The sequence below is a fragment of the Scophthalmus maximus genome, chromosome 10 (genome assembly GCF_022379125.1).
Source record: "Scophthalmus maximus strain ysfricsl-2021 chromosome 10, ASM2237912v1, whole genome shotgun sequence".
NCBI classification, from domain to species: domain Eukaryota; kingdom Metazoa; phylum Chordata; class Actinopteri; order Pleuronectiformes; family Scophthalmidae; genus Scophthalmus; species Scophthalmus maximus.
The window spans coordinates 21,952,749-21,972,376 of record NC_061524.1 but is presented as its reverse complement, the minus strand read 5'-3'; the positions used below and the strand labels follow the sequence as shown (position 1 = coordinate 21,972,376).

The following is a 19,628-nucleotide window of genomic DNA, read 5'->3' as shown; positions in this document are numbered from 1 at the left end:
TTACTTGACAGAGAAAACGGTCCAATTACAAAATAAAGTCAACTGTATCTGTGTTGAAGGGAACAAGATGGACGAGGATGTCACCGACCTGGTACAAATTATTTTATTAATGGAAAAATGGACCAGTGACTCCAAACAATGTTCAAAGAACTTTTATAAAGACCTACACCAATCTGACACCTTCAAAAAAACACTATTAACTTATTTTTCAACTTTCATTTGTAATTATGATGTACTAGCTGCTTCCTGGTGGTGAATAGTTTTGTTTGTCTAGAAAGTTTCCTCTTCAGTTATTAAAGTGGTTGACAAAAAGAAAGAAATACCAGTCTATTACTACAGCCTTATCTGAATTTCTCATTTCCAAATGGTACTGCGAGTAATTACCAATTTTATTGCTGCATAATGTATACAATACAACCACAAGTACCTATTTGCTGTGGGATTACAAACTTGCAGCATCGGGTGAGGACGATATCATTTTTTTTGTCGATTTAGCTGTGATTACTAAATGAGTTTGCACTGATTGTATAAACTTCAATTAACTTCTGATAAGTACTTACCAATAAATTGTAGGGTGTGCGTCAAAAGGTCGAGGGCTCGTCCGGGATTTGAACCCGGGACCTCTCGCACCCTAAGCGAGAATCATACCCCTAGACCAACGAGCCATGTCCAAATGGATTACAGGACGTGTTCTAAAGCTTGCTGTACATGCCACGTTGACTGCAGTTCTCTGCTTCTCATATTCGCAGCGCCACGTCAGAATCTCATGGTACATGGGCGCCATCTAGAGGAGCTTTGTGGTACTGCAGCTGCCTTACCTGCAGCTTTGTGCAACTCCATCATCACTGCAGCAGAAATTGGAGGTGAGAACATTTCAGTTTTAAGTAACCGCACTTCACTTTGTTATGACCACACACCCAACAAGCTGTTGCTCTTGTATCACATAAAAACAAGTGCCTGTTTTCTGATGATGTTCATGACATTAGACTGTTTTGGATTAATGCAGAATATAACTGGCATTTATTCCAAGTATAATGCTGTTATTGTTGTTTGGTAAATGCTTTTTAGTCTATATTGAGACTGAAGTTTGAAAATGTGTATAACGAGTCGGTCCAGGAGGTTTTTGCTGCAAACACAGACTAAATCTGCAGCCAGGTCTGCTTTGTAGGTAATCTGCAGTTGTCACAATTAAAATATATCATAATGTTCTATCGCAAAACGTAGGGCTCGTCCGGGATTTGAACCCGGGACCTCTCGCACCCTAAGCGAGAATCATACCCCTAGACCAACGAGCCACAAATTGTTGCACTGATAGTTCTTGAAAAGACAGCATGCCACGTAGTTAGGAGTTCTTAATGGAATTGGGTAGTTACTGATGCCACCGACAGGACAGTTTAGGTACTGCAACAAGTAAATTATCAAATCTGGGAAAAAAAATAAAAATAAAAATATATATATATATATATTTTGTAAATATACAGATAAACACAGTCTGACCGAAACCCTCCAACAAAAACTGTTTGATGTAAATTGATTAAAAAAAAAAATCAGGGGCAATGACAAACAAAAAATAAAACACCTGCCAGGTGCTGCCATTTCACCTTGTATTTTGCTGACTCTATTATTTGGCCTCGAATTAAATGTACATTTCACCTTGTATTTTGCTGACTCTATTATTTGGCCTCGAATTAAATGTATCTATTAACTATATATTCATTATGTTTGTCTGATGGCATCAGTATCACAATTCAAATTCTGATTCTACATTAAAAACCATATATACTCAGCATGATACATTGCCATTTTTAATATTATTTTATTTTTTATTAAAGTCTTTTTGGGGGTGTGTACCGATGCCCTCCCTTCCTCTTCTGCTAGGTAAAAGTATAAATGTAATGCATATCTAATTGTTATAAAGGAAATGTGTTTATCATATTTTGCATTGACAGCTATGTATTGTGAAATTTAAGAACATTTGTGGTACATTAAGCTGAGATGCAATTAAATACAAAAAATATTCTAATAAATGGATGCAAATAAATTCCTTTTTGGATGATTTAGTGAATGAACTACCTGATAGAATAATGTATGTTTTTTTTCACATTGATGCATATTTTGCATACTGTAAATCCACTTATGTAATCCGTCAGTCCTGCTCCAAGATTTATATCTAGTTATAAAGCCATAATAATATTAATATCTACACACAGTGGACTGTATGTACTGCATGAAACCCAGAGCTGTCCGATTACTGTCTGGTCTGTGATCAGACCATGGCTCACAAAATGACATTTTATTTCAATTATTGCATTTTTCAGTTCACACCATCAAAGAAAAGAGAAAAGCTATCTGCTTATAAAAATACAACACACCGGTCTATACTTTTGGAAACATCCCCAAATGCCGTGAAACAATACAGATTTCCATTAGATGTTTACTTATACAGCATGACATTATTCCCTGTTTTATTGATACATATATATTTATATATATATATTTATATATATTTTAGTCTCTCATCTCTTTTACATACACTTAACGATAAGAAAAGGCAACATGCAGGTGATAGCAGCACATTTAAAAACAGACACAAAGTCAAAGAAAACATTCAACACAACGTGATGAGACAAAATGAGATGCCCCCCCATCCCACCCCAAAAACTATATATTTTAGAGGTACACAGGATGAATTACAGTGGAAAAGTGTGTTTCCTTGTGCCCACTGAAACAACACTGCAGATATACTGTAATACTGCAAAATTTGATTTGAAATGAGAAACTGCAGGAATCAACCTGTTACTTTCGTTGAAGGGGCTTTTCTCAGTGTTGTAGTTCCTGCTCGTGACCACTGGAGGTGACGTTTAACACTATTCAATCCCTTTTGAACCTTCCATCAGCACTGGCACGGAGAACACCAGATTTTTGCGTCAGCTGTGCAAAAAACAAATTTTTAAAAAGGCGTTTGCCGTGAATGTTTCAACTACAGCATGTAGAGCTTCCTTCCTTCTGAGTGTTGACCTGACAACAGACACACCGGGTAAAAAAAAAAAAAAAAAGCTCATGTAAACATCACTTTCCTGTGCAAAGAACCTGTTCAATCATCCACAGATCAATATCGCTGCCACGCGTGATAAGGAGTTCAGATGGCCATGTGTGTCGCGGGTCATAACTGTATATTACTACTGTCACCGGGCTACACATTTGAATTCTTCCGAGCATTTTCCAAGGTCCTCGTGGTGTTTAAGCTGATTCCATGACTTCCAGGACTTCGTAACAGAGTCGCATAAAGAGACTGCGGTGACAGGCATGCTAGGAAAGTTCAGAAGAAAACACTATGTCTATCTGTGGGCACCTGATTAATGGTACAAAAACATTACCAAACCAAAAATAATCCAATGAATAATAATTATAAAAATAATGTGCAAATTTCTAAAGGTGGCGTGAGAGTTTTGGTTATTCTTTTTCTTTTATAATACAATGAGTGAGAAGGAGAACATGAGAAACGACTGAAATGGACTAAACATACGAGAGACGTGCTGATGCTGCTGAGGACTTCTAAAAGAGGCTTCCATCGGGAGAGGACTCTGATGGGATCCCGGGGAGTGGGGGTGTTAAACACTGACCAGTCTGCACCAGCGACCACGGTTTATGTCACTGTTAAATGCCCAACATAAGAGGGTGGATGTGGGGGGGGTGAACTTGTGGGCGGAGTTATAGAACCTTCTGGAGGATGGCATTGGGCACTTCCAGAGTCTCGTCCTTCACCAGGACGATGTCGTAAGAGTCCAGATATTTGTCCAATCGCTCCTCCACCTGCAGGGGTCAGAAAGGAGACGCTTTAAAGGTTTGTGACTCGAATCTCCGAGCAGCCACCGTCGGCCGTCACCATGGAGACACAGCAGAAAACAAGCGGTGCGCACCAACACTGTTTTATTCAGCCTGAATGACTCGAAACATGTCAAACGCCAAGAAGATGAATGAGCAGCTGAACTTAACAGACAACATGGTCATGCTATCTCAAAAGGCTTTAAAGTGATATTAGAGCTGAATACTTTTAAAGTTTAAAAAATTTAAAGGCTGCGAACTCAATAATCTCAAAGTTCAAGGACATGTTATGTGTGTTTTAGGATCAGTGCGGTGGCTGCACCTTGTCGTTGAGGAAGCCGATCTTGAGGATGTTCTCCACGCTGGGAGCGCCGTCGGCCATGCTGAGGTCCCCCAGCGAGTCACCCATGAGGATAATGTTGCAGTATTCTTTCAGCTGTTTGAAGTACTCCGTGTTCCTCAGGGCGCCGTCGTGTTTGTTGTACACGTGGATCAGCTCGCCCTTGAAACCCTTCAAGACGCCCTGTGAGACGGAGGAACAAAACCAATGGGTGAGGTGAGCTGGTACATTTCTGTCACCACGAGGCCCAACAACGGGGAACAGAATATTTTCCTGCGGGGACTCACATTATCATCGAAGTCCATGAAGTTGGAGACGACCTTGACGTTGGGGTGGTAGACTCCGGCCTGGCGGATGATTTCTTCTAGGACGTCGCCCAGGCCGGCAGAGAAGATGAAGACGGGCACGTCGTGCTGCTGCAGCCGGTCAAAGAACTGCTCGTAGCCTTCCCTGAAAGCAAACACAGACAGGTCACAGTTCAACTGGATCACCCTTTACACAGGAGCCACACATTCTAATTAGAGGCGAGTCTTCGTTGCAAAGTTTCCTCCACAAATACCTGAGTGCAGCGTCAGACTCCCTCACCACCTCCGGCAGTTTGTCTTTCTCTATCCGCTGCTCCACAAGTAGTGTGTGCGACTTGAAATACCTGAAAAACACACGCACTCACTCATATGTCTCTGATCTCTGCAAGTGTAACATCTTACAAGAAAAGGCTCAGAAATACAAACACTGTGCAGCAGTGTGCTTGTTTTGTGTTTTGTGTGTGTGTGCGACTCACCACTCCACCATGAATGGGTATTTCTCCTCCATGGTGAGGTTGGGGTCAATCTCGATGGGATAATATTTGTTCTTCAGCTGAAGCAGCTTCTGCCTACACTCTTCTGTCACCAACTTGCAGTTATCGATGATATCTGCAGAAAAAAACTGAATGGTAAATGCACATTTCCGGCAGGCAAGAGGGACATGTCAAAACTGTGAAATCGACTTTTAATCTCTGTTTCTAGTTGAACGTACTGTGACACGTTGGACAGCGTTTGCCGTTGACGGCGAACTTGCTTAACGTCATGTCGAAGTCTGTGATGATCTGGAACAGAATCAAGGATATATACTTTGTGAGACACGTTAGATAGATCCTTAAATGGACACTGGAGGAAACACAGGGACATCAGCTGATTTCAGACTAGGCACGGGCAGGTATGAGATTTTGACGCTATGACAACCTTGGGCAAAAATACCATGGTTTCACAGTATGGCGCACCTCTCAAATGTGTTTTGTAAAGTCTTTGGGATAAAAAATTTGTTTTTTACCAAAATGTATTTTATTTTTAAATGACATATAGAACATTTGGAACATTAGTAAATGTTGTATGTTAACAGAACATAATTGAATTTGTCTATTAAAAAAAATATCTTACAACTTAAACTAACAAATGCAGTCTGTTAAGTGTTGATACTGTGGTAAAGTCTCCTGATCATTAACTGCCGAACATCTAAATATGAGTAGGGTTCACAATGAGCACCAGCATCATTTTCATTTTCAAATTAAGAGTGGTAGTCTGATCTCGGGAAGTTAATTTATGTTTGAGGTGATTTTGGTGTGTTTACACTGAACAGGAGTGAAGTTATTAAAAGTTCTTCCTGATTTTGTTTTTTCCAAAATGAGATTTGTAGTCGGACCAAGATTCTCATGCTATTCCTCCAGCGTTTGGATGAAAAAGATGCCGTAGCTCATTGTGTACCTCACTCTGATTTAGAGGAGGCTGGGCTTTCGTTTGTTAGCTACTTTTCCCGAAAGTCAGAACCTTTCCAACTTCACCGCAGTAGTGTTGTTGATGGTGATCGTTAGACTGCTCTGTGCTGCTCGTGTTGGACCTCTGCACCTCACGCGACCTGGCGGATTCCACTAACCTGGTGTAGTCAGACTAATACTAATAAGTATTAAGTCGGGGACCTCTCAGGAGGGATGGCAACTGAACACAAAGCAAGAGAGTCTTCCAGTTTCCTCTGGAAATGGAATCTACCTTCCCTGGGAACGGGACTTATCCTTTTCTAAGAAAAACTTTATTTTGCCTTTATAACACTGAACTAAAATTTTGAAATCAACCATTAAACAAGTTGTCAGCTGTTTTTCTTTTCTTTTGACAGTTACTTAGTGTTAGTGAGCGACACCACCGCCTTTTCCACCAAACCTTCAACTGACAGGCAGCACTTCCATGTTCTACCTGTAGTTTGGAAGCTCCTCCCTTGATGAGTCCACAGATGATCTGCTCCACCCTCTCGGGGTCCCTCATGTGGACCGTCGTCTTCTCAAACTGAGGCATCTGGAGGGAGAGGGGGAGACAAGGTCACTGTTTTAACATTCCTCTAACAAGAGACTCTGCCAAACAGTAAAACTGTAAAAGCATTGCGTGAAAGATATTTCATCGGCATGACAGTTTCGCCTTCTGAACAGATGCTTTGACCTAATACTATTCTTCACAGACTGTTGAAACTACAGCGCTTGAACCTGACGGATGTCTGCTGTCTGAGCTCTGGAGGAGGAGGAGGTGGAGGAAGGAGGCCAATGACGAGACAAACATTTGACGTATGTGTGTGCGTGATGAAGTGCATGCTGAGGGATTGATAAGGCTACACGTTCTGACTTAAATATAACACACACACACACACACACACACACACACACACACACACACAGGGTCATGAAACAGCTGATGTTTGAAATCTGAGTCGGTGTTGTGTAACAAGCTGAGCGAACACAGCGACAGCGGCAGTTGCACCGCTCAGGGAGGATTTGAACTCCAGCCCGTCATGTAATGTAACTTCATCCCGTCGACCCCAGTTCTGCCTGACCAGTGTCTGTCAGGCCTGAGGATGGTTATGTGAAGGACTGCAGCGATAATGAAGAAAAATGAAAAACGTTTTCAAGCATCCATCAGTGCGGGTGATGGTGAGCCTGAAGTGAATTTATTTTTGATAAGTGCTAAATGATCAGAAGTGATGTCTCCCTCAGCTTGTGTCCTCTCAGATCTATAATAAGCCAGGTCTGTTTTAATGACGTGTGTAAAAGTCGTCAGTCAGCTCCCCGTCTGCTCGAGGCCAGTTTGTATTTAGCTCAGTTTGCTGAAGGCGTAACGGCAAATTGTTCCGTGTTTGCCGAGAGATTAATTCTCTTGTTTAAAAAAGTTATTAACTTGTTTCTGTCTGTGAACTCATCAGAGCCTACTCATTTCTAGAATGAACCGACGCATTTCAAGATTTCTTCTCCAGTAAGAGAATCCTGCTGTGTGGACAGATAATTTCACTGTTTATTTCTTCTCTTCTAGCTTTGTGTGGGACACATTTTTGCATTTTAGAAATCTTGCAACTTCAGCACCTTGACATGGTTTGCAGAAACACACGGGTTGCCACAAGGAGTGACTGCGTGCTGGTGTTAATGTGTTACATCAGCCTGTTGTGAGTACGAATGTTCGGCTGGTTTTGACATGGTTATATGCAGCTGACGGTTTTTCAGGAGGAGCAACAAACACTGTGCATGTAGAAGATGTTGTATTGAACAACAAAACCCCACAAACGTGCAACCCCAACCGACACCAGCCGCCCGTCTAATGTAATGAGCACTGGGATTCTCAGAGGCTCACAAATCCCTCTAATCCCACAGAAACATGACACCCAGAACACAAACTAAAAATAAAACTTAGTTCCTCTATTACCAGTCCTCCAATAACCTCCTCTCTCACTCAACAAACAGACGCAGTAGAATAGACGCAGTATAGGAATGTAAACGTGAAAAGGCAGCAGAGTTGGAAGGGCGTGTTCCCCTGACGGCACTGAAACTCAAACCTGCTGTTCCCAGGAACGTTGAGGACATAAAATACTGTTATGCTATGAACAGTTAAATAAAGCTTTTTTCTGAGGACGAGCAATGTCAAAGATGTGCAGCGTGACATTCCTGTGTTCCAATTTTGATATTTCGCACTATTCGACAGAAATGATCTTCTTGCGAATACAGACAACGAAACAAACAAAAGGTTTGTGGGAAACGACTCTGGATTACAAGCAGTAAATACTGAGGTCAGAGGTCAAAGCATCCCAATCACAGGAGAAGCGGCAAATATTCAGGGTTAGTTTTATTTTTACCTTTGACGGCAAGAATTTGCAGCACTAAATGTTTAAGAAGTGTTACAGCGGTAAATGTACACAATACAGCAAAATATACACACACACACACACACACACACACACACTTACCTCGGCTCTGTTGTCTCAGCTAACGCAATAGTGAAGAAAATATTGTGAGGCTGCAGAGGGTTTATATATCTACGGCAACAGCCAAGGAGGAAGGGAGGGGGCCAAACCAACACAGATTAGACAACATGACCCCTCCCCCTGTATAGAGGCACACACACACACACACACACACACACACACACACACACACACACACACACACACACACACACACACACACACACACACACACACACACACACACACACACACACACACACACACACACACACACACACACACACACACACACACACACACAATTTCAGCTGACCTCTGTCAACAACACACTCAAATACGCACATAGTTCAGCATAAATAGACATGGAATGGGGCCAAAGGAGGAAAAGTAACCTGCCCTTGTTCAAGTAACGTGACCTTTGACCCATTGAAAATGGATCCTTTAAAATCAATTAGAAGGGGACGACCCACTACGGAACTCTGCTGAGCACACACATTTTATCACACAACACACACACCCTCTCCCCCACAAACGCACACATGCGGTACATAGCTTGACGCTGCATGAAAGGTCACTAGGGTCAAGGTTCAGTGCCAGGCTGTTCAGTCTTACAACGGTCACACGACAGACACAATCAAACAAACACCCCCCCCCCCCCACACACACACACACACACACACACACACACACACACACACACACACACACACACACACACACACACACACACACACACACACACACACACACACACAGAGTACTCTACAGTGTCTTATCTTTCTGCAGCTGCCTGCATCGTCTCCAGTCTGAACATGTCCATCATTTTGTTTTTATTTAAATACCCATGCACATATACGCGCGCCCGCACATACACACACCAGTATTCAGGTTGTCGAAGACGTTGTGTACTGCTAACTGGATGAGAAATGTTCTGCTCACACAGGTGAGGTTAAATTTGCAGGTAATGTTTGTGCACGTTGCCTTCTCCCTTGACAAACAAAGATAAAGACATGGAAATAATACGTCTCATGCACCCCCAATGTCATTGCAATAACACATTGAGACATGCGTCGGAATTTCTTTTAGAAAAGCTGCCGTGAAGTCAAGCTGCAACAATCACAAAAAAGATTCAATTTGGAGTATGTCACTTTTTACAGAAAAAAAAAAGAACACATTCTTCCTCTGAGAAAAGAAAAGAAATGAGATGCACCATGAACTCCTTCCTGGTGCAACACTGATACTCTGCCGAGTGGCCTTCTGTCCTCTGCTCTGCTGACCCCGACTGTCTCACATACCACCACTCCTCAAAACTAGGTAAAAAACACTCTCTGGTTACGCCTCACCACAATAACAGTGCGTGTCCCTTGCTGCACACCAGGCTCAAGGAGACACACCTCCACTGTCATTTTTACTGTGCAACCATTTTTGCACTTCTCTGCAGCATTCCTCTGAAATCCCACCCGATCTGCACGAGTCTGAACAAAGGTCCGACACAGTTACAGTCTGCCGTGACCCAACCTGGGTTATGCCGGGGGTCACAGGTCATCAAGGAGGATGTCCAGAGCCCCGCTGGTAGTTTTCCTCCACTCTCTGACAGGTGACAGCTCATGAGCCGTTGTTCGTCACCGCTTGACTCAACCTCAAAGACAACTGATCCCAGAGGAGTTTAAATCAGACTAGTACAGTGCCCGTCGGTAGGGGACGACTGTGTAAATCCAGCTTGCAGTTTTCTTGAGAGCATCTGGACGACGGCGTATAAAGTGCGGTCCCAGTCGACCTCTGCCTTTCTTCAAACCCTGTGAACGGTCCAGGTCACATGCTCTCGAGAACCACTCACCCAGAAGAAGTTGACACTGATGCTTCTTCGCAGGGCTGAGTGACTAATCGCATTTTCGATTATATCGTGATATGATAGAACGCGATTTTCTAATTGTAAGGGACGCGATTATACGGGTCACGTGATAGGCGAGCGAGTGGAGCGCTCAGTGAAAGAAAAAACAGCAGTCGCTGCACATTAACCTGCAATCGCAATATCTGTTAAAATAATCGCGATTCGATATTTTCCCCAAATCGTTCAGCCCCACTTCTTAGTTACATGTAACATGCATTTGTTTCAGATTCTGATCTACACAAATTAGTGCTTTGCACTGTGCTCCTACTTTCACAAGTGGTGCCATCATTTAAAGACACCTGCAGTAAAAAGGGGCAGTAAGCGATTCTAAGCCAATACAAGTTTTGTAAAAATCATTGAATATTTCCTCAATGTCCGTTAAGCTGTCGCTTTTGTGTGCGGCGGAAAAAAATCTGGATTTTCAGCGCAACCCAGGCACTGTAAAGCGAAAACGAAAAAATGGTGCGGCCTTGTTAGCGCTTCAGACTCCCGTACCGAGGACCTGGGCTCGCAGCCCGGCCAGAGCAGAAAATTCACAATAACAACAAAGAGATAACACAAAATTTCTCCAGAATCGCGTACTGCCCCTTTAAAGTGTAGCTCTGTGCTGTAAATCATCCAGCTCAGGACACACAAGTCCCACACATCAGACAGCTCTTGTTATCATCTGTAATCTAATGTGTAACAGTAAACGCTTGGTCTGGATTAAACTGAGCTTTACAAGCACTGTGAAAAAGATTAATAAAATCATTACTCAATCCTTGTATTATCAATACTATCATTCAATATTTACAATAAAAAAAAAACTCAGGAAATTGCTTTTCAGAAACAAATAAACTGACAACCAGGACCAAAAAAAGAAGCATTTAAAGTTGCTGAAGTCAGCCATTAAATCACAGGGTTGGTGGTTCAATTCCTGGCCCTAATCCTTTCTACATGAGCAAGACAATGGATGTAGGTTTATAGGGGAAAATGTTCGCAGCTTTGCAAAAATAATGAATGAGGAATTCTACTGGACTTATACATAACGGTAAAGAAGTTGCCAACAGATAACCGAGCGATTTTCACAAAAATAATCTACAGTGAAAATCACAGTAATGATGGCAGAGCTGTGGGGAAGGTGCTGATTATTGAAACCAGCCTTCAAGAGGGAAAAACAAGTTCACAGAGCAGGAAACTAGTCACATGTGTGAGTGTGAAATTCCACTGAGCTGGCTGTGTTCTTAAAATGTGCTGTTGAAAACGTTTTGGTTCCAGGATCCTATGCTGCACACAACTCATCCTTTGAGGGTTAAAAGACACAGCCTTTGTTCCATCTATCATGGTGTTCTGACCTCTGACCTCCTGAGGATATTTGTATTATTTCTGCAGTGTTAGCGGACAAACCATCGGTAACCAGTGAAGAAAAAGAATGTGAAGCTCAGATGTTTCGAGAGTCTAACCCCAGGACAGAAACTAAAAGCCTATGCTGAGTTGCTGTCATATGGTTTTGGGCTCCTGGGGAGTGGATAGCGGATGTTTGTGCATCATGAAAACCAGATGGTCACAATTTTGCATGCTGAGGGTAAGGACAGGAAACTGTACAGCAGCCACACATCACATCATACATCCTAAAAAAAAAATCATCCGGCATTGATCTTTTACCAGACGACTGAACTATCAAAGGAGCAGTGACAACGAATGATGGTTTGTTGCTTGGTCAATGTGTCTATTTAGAATTTTTTCTTCATGGTTGGTGAAGAAATAATTGACTGCATCGCCTGAATGTAAACAGACTGATAGAATGTCATCTAATTGGCCTGGGAAGGCTGGAATCAGTGATCTGAGGTCGAAGCTTCCTCCGATCAGATGGAAGTCAGCTGATGCGTTGACACAGTTAGGGCACAGCACCGAGGCCAGCACCATGTGACAAATCAACTCACAGAGTCACTACAAGGTGCACAGTGTGAGGTTCAATCTTTTAGACATGAGACAACGTCTGCCGTGTTTGTCTTCACCTGTTCACCAACCTTCATTTGATATATTTGGCAAGATGCCATTTACAAGTTTTGGTTCTCCGCCAAGTACCAACACTCCTTAAATTCAAGCAAGCCACAGCAAATGGCACAATCTCATAGAAATCCATCGTCTTAATGTGCCATAAATTGTTCCCGGGGAAATTTGGCAAAATTTCAAAAACATCCTTTTCTGCAATGTTAAAGAACATGATAAAAAAAATCCTGGATCTGCCCCTTTGTCCGAATCCACACCAAAACCAGATGGGATGTTCTTGGTCCATGTCTCATCCTTCCACAAAGTTTCGAGGAAATCTGGTCAGTAGCTTTTACGTGATCGTGCTAACAAACAAACCAAGCGACAGACACACGGATCGGTGCTGTCAGGGAAAATACAGGCAACAATAGGAGAAGTGTTTGTCTGCAGCCAGGGCATGAGACTGCTGCTGCTGCTGCTGGAGGCTGAGCGACTGTTTCCACCATAAGTGGTGTAATTATGAAAAAGGTGACAGCTGAATTTGATGGAATTCCTTTCACGTAAATGAGCTACATTACATTACATTCATTTAGCAGACGCTTTTGTCCAAAGTGACTTACGATAAGTGAGCTCAAGGGTGTCACGTTCTGCCTGTAGGTAGACAGAGCACAGAATAAGGAGGATACTGAAGGTGGAGCCAAATAACTTGGAGATGAAGCACATAGATTCCAGTGCAGACACAGTGAATGGAAAAGCGGCTTAGGCTAGAGAACAAAGTCAAAGGCTGCGGTCGAATTGTCAAAATTGCTTCGGAACGTTCCTAACCTAGTGAAATGACCCGGAAGAATTTCCTCAGCAGCCATGAGAAGAGCTGTTCAGATGCTTTAAATGTTTAGGAAAAGTGCTTCGATGCCTCTTTCCTATCTGCTTTAGCATAGGGTACACTGGACCTTCCTATGTGAAGGAAAGGAAAAATAGACACCCCCACAATTCATTGCGGCAGCAATATTTAACGTGACGCATCATGCACAAACGTAAACGATTAAATCCGAAGTAGAAGTAGAGGAGTATGCATATGACCGAGAAAGGACCCACGTCATCATGTTAGTTACTGTTGCCTATGAAGTATTTACACCTGATGTTACACATTGTCATGGTGATAAATATGAAGGACAGGAGTGAGAGCAAACATTCTCAATGTCACAACCTTTTCCTTACAGTTTCGTAGCCTATATTATTGTTTTTAATTCAATTCCGACCTTGGTAATGAATAAATATTTGTCACCGTGTTGTCCATGTTTAGCATGAATCAACCTGATAAGAACTCACAGAGATGTTTTTTGTAGTCCATCTTCGGAAATGTGCCGTTTCACCCTTACACCTTTCCCCCCTAATGACGATTTCCATTGAGATCAGGGAATAGTAGAATTTCCAGAGGCAAAATCAAGTTTAATATCTGCATGACATGCATTAAAACGATATTGTGATTAAAGAGATATGAATATTCAACTTGAGCTACATACACATGGTTATTTTAAGGGGAGCAGTCAAAGGTAATTCATGATAATTAGCTTTATAAAGTCTATAAATTGTAATTACAATTATAAGATTTTTTTTGCTGTAAATGCTTCACTCTCCTCTGTGTAGACGTTCAAATAGCTTTCCGACAGCTGGGCCTTATTTACAAAACATGGATCCGACATTAGGATTCTATTGTTCTCACAGAGGAACAAAATGTGGATTTACCCTTTCTACTGTACAATAATGACACTCTGTGCCATCTTTAACACACATTCTTCCCTTCGTTTCTTAAATTCTGCAAGGTGTGTGGAATGTTTGTGGTTCGCCACGCCGGGCTGATTCCAGTCGGACTGGTTAGGAGGCTGGACAGACTGAGTGTGTGTGTGTGTGTGTGTGTGTGTGTGTGTGTGTGTGTGTGTGCGCTGCTGCAGATTGCATAACCCGCATGACTGTCAACAACAGGCAGCAGCAGCAGCAGCAGCAGCAGCAGCAGCAGCACGGAGCAGCTTCCAGGACAGTGATCGGCTGTAGTGAGCATCACGACACACTGACTCCTCTGTCACAGCTTCCTGTTATCAGACTGAGAAGCTGCTGCTGCTGCTGCTGCTGCTGCTGCTGCTGCTCTCTGTTGGGACAAAGGTTGGCCGCTGACCTCTAAAAACAGCTGCAGTTTTAGGGACCATGCAAGCCCTTTGTACACCATGGTGCGGGTCCTCTGCTAAGAGCACAGTATGGCATTTCCGTTAATGATTTTCAAAATAAAGGGGCACATCATGTGACGCAATCTTATTGGGGGTAAAATAAATGACACATTTAAAATATGCTTAGTGTTTTAGTTTTTCTATCCAGATCCAACTGCACACAACTAGTGTTTCCTTAATTGTGATGTATAATTGGGGTTAGGGATTCATTTGAATAAATTAACTTTTACATTTAGTCAATTATCAAAATAATTAAAGAGACTATTTTCACTTTTAACTAAATGAATGATTAACAGACAAAAATAATGGTAGCTCTAAATCAACCAAAGTGCAGGTGTTCACCTTTAGTAACATTAGACATTTCATCAACCGGCTGGTAAACTGATAGAAAACTAATCGATTTTAATGGTCAATAAAGTGTTTTAATTTTTTGTCAGGGAAAATTCCTAACATGCACTGGCTTGATTATTTATCATGCGATTAATTGCTGATTTACTGATATGTCATATCTGATTGCAGACTGAAAATGTTGGGTTATTGACTTAAATATGGGAAGCGCGGAATTTAAATTCTGTTTTTGCAAAAAAACTAAAAAAAAGCCAGCAGACTGATTTGTAATTCAAATAATAATTAGTTCTAACTGAGACTGCAAGTACAAACACCCACACTATGACACAAGATATGGAAAAATCCACACAAGATTTATTTTGAAGGCTTGGTGTCTCCATTTCCGGTGTCTTAGCCTACCTTGACGCATCTGTGGTGTCTGCTTTTTGGTTTTTTTAACTCACCATCTCTATGATCCTGGTTTTCTTGCCCGCCCGCTTCTTCTTTGCGACGATGTACTGCGCCAGAACCACTCCGCCGAACAGAGCGCAGACGCTGGCGCTAGCCGCGGCTCCGACCTTCACCACGGCCGTCCTGTCCATGACAGCCCGCTACTGCTGCTCCTCCACAAACCAGCCCGTCGCCCGCAGAGTCGCGTCCTGCCCTGTCCTCTGTCAACAGGCGGCTTCCTTCCTACTGGTGCAACCGGCGGCCGAAGATCGTCTATGCACCACAGGACTAGTCACTCTGTAGAAGTTTAAAAACCCACCGAACCAACCAAAGACATTTTAAACATTAAAAAATGTATAGAAAGAATATCGACAACACATCGCACTTTTAACGCGAATGAAACAATAAAACATTACGTATCATGGACTTTTAGTAATTTTAGCCATTAAGCTATGTCTATGTCATAACGTTTCTTAGCAACAGCAAACCAGCTAGCACACCTGTCAAATAGTTTAACAATCACTCTAGATATTTATTCACACTTAACTCACCATGTTACTCTAATACAGGAAACGCTTTTTACAAGCTTTATTTTTTTAAGTTGAAAAAACAGCGAGTAGCGTTTTTCTCCCGAATTTCAGAGGCATTTTCATTTTCATTTTCTTCTTCTTCTTCTTCTTCTTCTTCTCCTTCTTCTTCTTCTTCTTCTTCTCCTTCTCCGAGTACTATTGGCGGTTGGCAAACAATGCAATTGCGCATTACCGCCGCCAACTGGTGAGGATTGTAAATCATGCTTTCTACTGTACGTATCATAGACTACACATTACATAATTAGAATAAAAAATTTAAAAATACACATTCAAATTCTTTGCCAATCATGTTATTCTCCTGAGACACTGAAGCAAAAATAACATTTATCTCCAGATGGACTGACTCAGCATGTGAAGGAGCCCACACACAACAAAGGTCACACTCTGAACCTAATCATGTACAAGGGTGTGAACTTGTCTCAGGTTGTGGTGATTGATGGTGCTCTCTCTGATCATTCCTGTGATTTCTGAGTGCCATCTCTGTGCAGACAGATGTTCAAAGAAAAGTAATCACAAAAAGGTATATCACTGTTCATTGGTACGAACAGAAAAAAGAGTGTCAAAAAGCTGAAAGCAGGTGGTGTAATACAAATCTCCAGGTCCACTATGACATCTATAAAGAAAGACTACGTATTTATAACTTGGAACTGAGAAATGCAAGGCAATCCTTCTCTGACATCATTGCCAAAAACAATGATTATGCACGTCCCTTGTTTACTACTGTCGACAGGCCAACAAACCCTCTTGTGTCAGTAGCACCTGATCTTCTTTCCACCAGGGCCTGAACTTGCCTCCTTCTTCAATGACAAATTTCAGAAAATTAGGCAAGCAGTCGGTGCCTCCACATCAGGTGCAGGACATGTGTAGTCTGTGTGTCCACTTAAAATCAATTTCATGACACAGTTTTATCAGATCAACCATAAAAACTTGGAGGACATTATGCAACATCTAAAATCCTCCTCCTGTTGCCTTGATATTCTGCCAACAGGCTTTTTCAAAAATGTTTCAAATTGCATGGCCTCAGATCTTCTACAGATTGTAAACACATCTCTTCTCTCAGTTGTTCTAGGCAAAAATTACAGGTGGAGTTCCTCAAGGCTCAATTCTGGGGCGTCTTCTGTTCAACATCTACATGCTCCCACTGGCTCAGGTCATGGAAAACAACAAAATATGTTCCATAATTACGCAGTTGACACACAAATTTATATAACAATTACCCCTGGGGACTATGGTCCACTGAGGAAATGCATTGAGGAAATCACAGCTGAATGCACCAACATTTTCTTCAAATAAACAAAGAAAAAAATCGAAATAATTGTTTTTGGACCTAGGAAGAACGATTTAAAGTTAGCACCCAGCTTCAAACGGCAATTTTAAAAAACAAAAAACCAAGCCAGAAATCTGGGTGTGGTCATGGACTCAGACCTGAACTTCGTCAGCCACAATAAAACAATTACTAAGTCAGCCTACTATCACCTCAAGAATATATCAAGGATTAAAGGACTCGGAGGACAACAACTTCTCCATGCATTCATCTTCAGCAGGCTTGACTACTGTAACAGTGTCTTTACAGGTCTCCCTAAAAAGTCAATCAGACAGCTGCAGTGAATTCACAACGCTGCCGCTCGAGTCCTCGCTAAGACCAAAAAAGTAGATAAAATTACCTAAGTCCTCAGATCTTTACACTGGCTTCCTGTTGGTCAAAGAAATTAACTTCAAAATACTACTGTTGGTTTACAAAGCACTGAATGGTTTCGGGGCAAAAATACATTCCTGATCTTCTGCTTTGACATTAGACATCCAGACCTCTCAGACCGCTGGGACAGGTCTGCTCTCTGTCCCCAGAGGAAGAACTAAACATGGAGAGGCAGAATTCAGTTTTCATGCTCCAAATGTCTGGAACAAGCTCCCAGAAAACTGCAGATCTGCTGAAACTGTCAGTTTTTTTAATCAAGACTGAAGACTTTTAAATAAATAAACTATCTATACATTTCTTGTACTGCAATGTAACTTGTATCACCTGTCTTCTTTTACTTTAACATGTTTTTATTTGCTCTTTTTAATTATTGTATTTTAATGTGATTTTAAGTTTCTTCCCAATGCTTTTAATGTTTTATGTTTAGCACTTTCAATTGCCTTGTTGTTGAAATGTGCTATACAAATTAACTTGCCTTGCCTTGCCTCCAGAACGTCTTTCCAAAAGATCTCATAAATTCAAACTTAATGAATTCATTCTTTAATTTCATTCTTCAAGGTTAAGTATCAGTGGCCTTTTCTCTGTGTCATATTTTGGACAATGAAGCATAACATGTTCTATCGTTTCGGCTTGACCAAAAAAATCCACATCTTCCTGTACTATGTTTTCCTCTTTTAAATGATTTATTATATGATCCTATATAACCAGAACTTAGCTTCCTCTCTCCGGGTTCAATTCAATTCAATTCAATTCAATTCAATTTTATTTGTATAGCGCCATATCACAACATACATTGTCTCAAGGCACTTTACATAGTGAGGTCAATATTACAATATTACAGGGAAAACCCAACAAATCCCACAATGAGCAAAGCACTTGGCGACGGTGGAGAGAAAAAACTCCCTTTTAACAGGAAGAAATCTCTGACAGAACCAGACTCAGTTGTGGGCGGTCATCTGTCTCGACCGGTTGGGGTGAGGAGAGAGAGGAGGAAGAGAGGAGAGATGGGCAGAAAGAGGGTGGGAGGAGAGACAGTAGGAGAGAAGAGAGAGAGAGGACAGTTGTACAACCGCCGCTGTAATCTCTACCAGACTGATACTTATAATTAAAAAATACAATTATGTTGTTGTCATTATATAGTGATGACATTAATATTAATATTAATAATAGCAATAATAATAATGACGGGTTTGGGTCCTGCAGCTCTGGGGTCAGAGATACACTAGGAGAGATAGAAAACACAAACAGGGTTAGTGACATGTACTGTAAACATATCGGGGGATGGGGGGGTAGTATAACAGTTGCTTTAATTTCTACCAGACTGATACTTATAATTAGTGAAAACTGATACTTATAAATACAATGATGTTATTAATATTAATGATAGTAATAATAATAATGACGGGTTTGGATCCTGCAGATCTGGGGTCAGATCTACTAGGGGAGAGAGAAAACAGAGTTAGTGACATGTAATGTAGATACATGGGGGCAGAGAGAGAGAGAGAGAGAGAGAGAGAGAGAGAGAGAGAGAGATTGAAAAGGTGGGAGAAGGAGAGAGATATAAAGGGAGAGAAAGAGGGAGAAGGAGAGAACGGGAGAGGGAGAAAGATGCTCATGATATAAGTTCCCCCAGCAGTCTAGGCTTATAACAGCATAATAAAGAAATGGTTTATTAAACACCTGAGCAGTTCTAACTATAAGCTTTATCAAAAAGGAAGGTTTTAAGTTTAACTTTAAATGTAGACAGGGTATCTGCATCCCTGACACAAACTGGGAGCTGGTTCCAGAAGAGAGGAGCCTGGTGGCTGAAGGCTCTGCCTCCCATTCTACTTTTACAGACTCTGGGAACCACAAGTAATCCTGCATTTACAGAGCGAAGTGATCTATTGGGATAATATGAAACTAGGAGCTCTGTAAGATATGATGGAGCTTGATTATTAAGGGCTTTGTATGTTAGGAGCAGTATTTTGAATTCTATTCTAAATTTTACAGGAAGCCAATGCAGAGATTCTAACACTGGAGAAATATGATCTCTTTTTCTAGTTCCTGTCAGAACTCGAGCTGC

General features: G+C 41.6%; 1 protein-coding gene and 2 non-coding genes across 4 annotated transcripts; all 3 read right to left on the bottom strand.

Moving 5' to 3' along the window:
• Positions 1 to 593: 593 nt before the first annotated feature.
• On the bottom strand, positions 594 to 665 carry trnap-agg. The gene has a single exon. It is a non-coding gene; the product is annotated as a tRNA-Pro (tRNA).
• Positions 666 to 1,223: 558 nt separating this feature from the next.
• trnap-agg lies at positions 1,224 to 1,295 on the bottom strand. The gene has a single exon. It is a non-coding gene; the product is annotated as a tRNA-Pro (tRNA).
• Positions 1,296 to 2,248: 953 nt separating this feature from the next.
• nt5c3a (5'-nucleotidase, cytosolic IIIA) lies at positions 2,249 to 15,988 on the bottom strand. 2 transcript variants are annotated; one of them, XM_035608518.2, is made up of 9 exons: positions 15,829 to 15,988; positions 15,292 to 15,574; positions 6,391 to 6,489; positions 5,183 to 5,252; positions 4,947 to 5,079; positions 4,725 to 4,814; positions 4,453 to 4,615; positions 4,148 to 4,348; positions 2,249 to 3,813 (listed from the first exon to the last, which is right to left on the bottom strand). In XM_035608518.2, the coding sequence occupies exons 2-9, from the start codon at positions 15,427 to 15,429 to the stop codon at positions 3,712 to 3,714; spliced, it is 996 nt and encodes a 331-aa protein (XP_035464411.2). In that variant the 5' UTR covers positions 15,430 to 15,574; positions 15,829 to 15,988; the 3' UTR covers positions 2,249 to 3,711. The 2 variants fall into 2 exon arrangements, with proteins under 2 accessions (XP_035464411.2, XP_047191115.1); XM_047335159.1 differs by lacking the exons at positions 15,292 to 15,574; positions 15,829 to 15,988 and adding an exon at positions 8,417 to 8,547.
• Between the last annotated feature and the right edge of the window lie 3,640 nt (positions 15,989 to 19,628).

Coding starts and splice junctions, on each gene's coding strand:
- nt5c3a (XM_035608518.2), bottom strand. CDS start 15,429: ATGGACAGGACGGCCGTGGTGAAGGTCGGAGCCGCGGCTAGCGCCAGC. Junction 4,349..4,452: donor TCATGGACTTCGATGATAAT/GTGAGTCCCCGC, acceptor TCCGTCTCACAG/GGCGTCTTGAAGGGTTTCAA. Junction 3,814..4,147: donor TCGGCTTCCTCAACGACAAG/GTGCAGCCACCG, acceptor TGACCCCTGCAG/GTGGAGGAGCGATTGGACAA.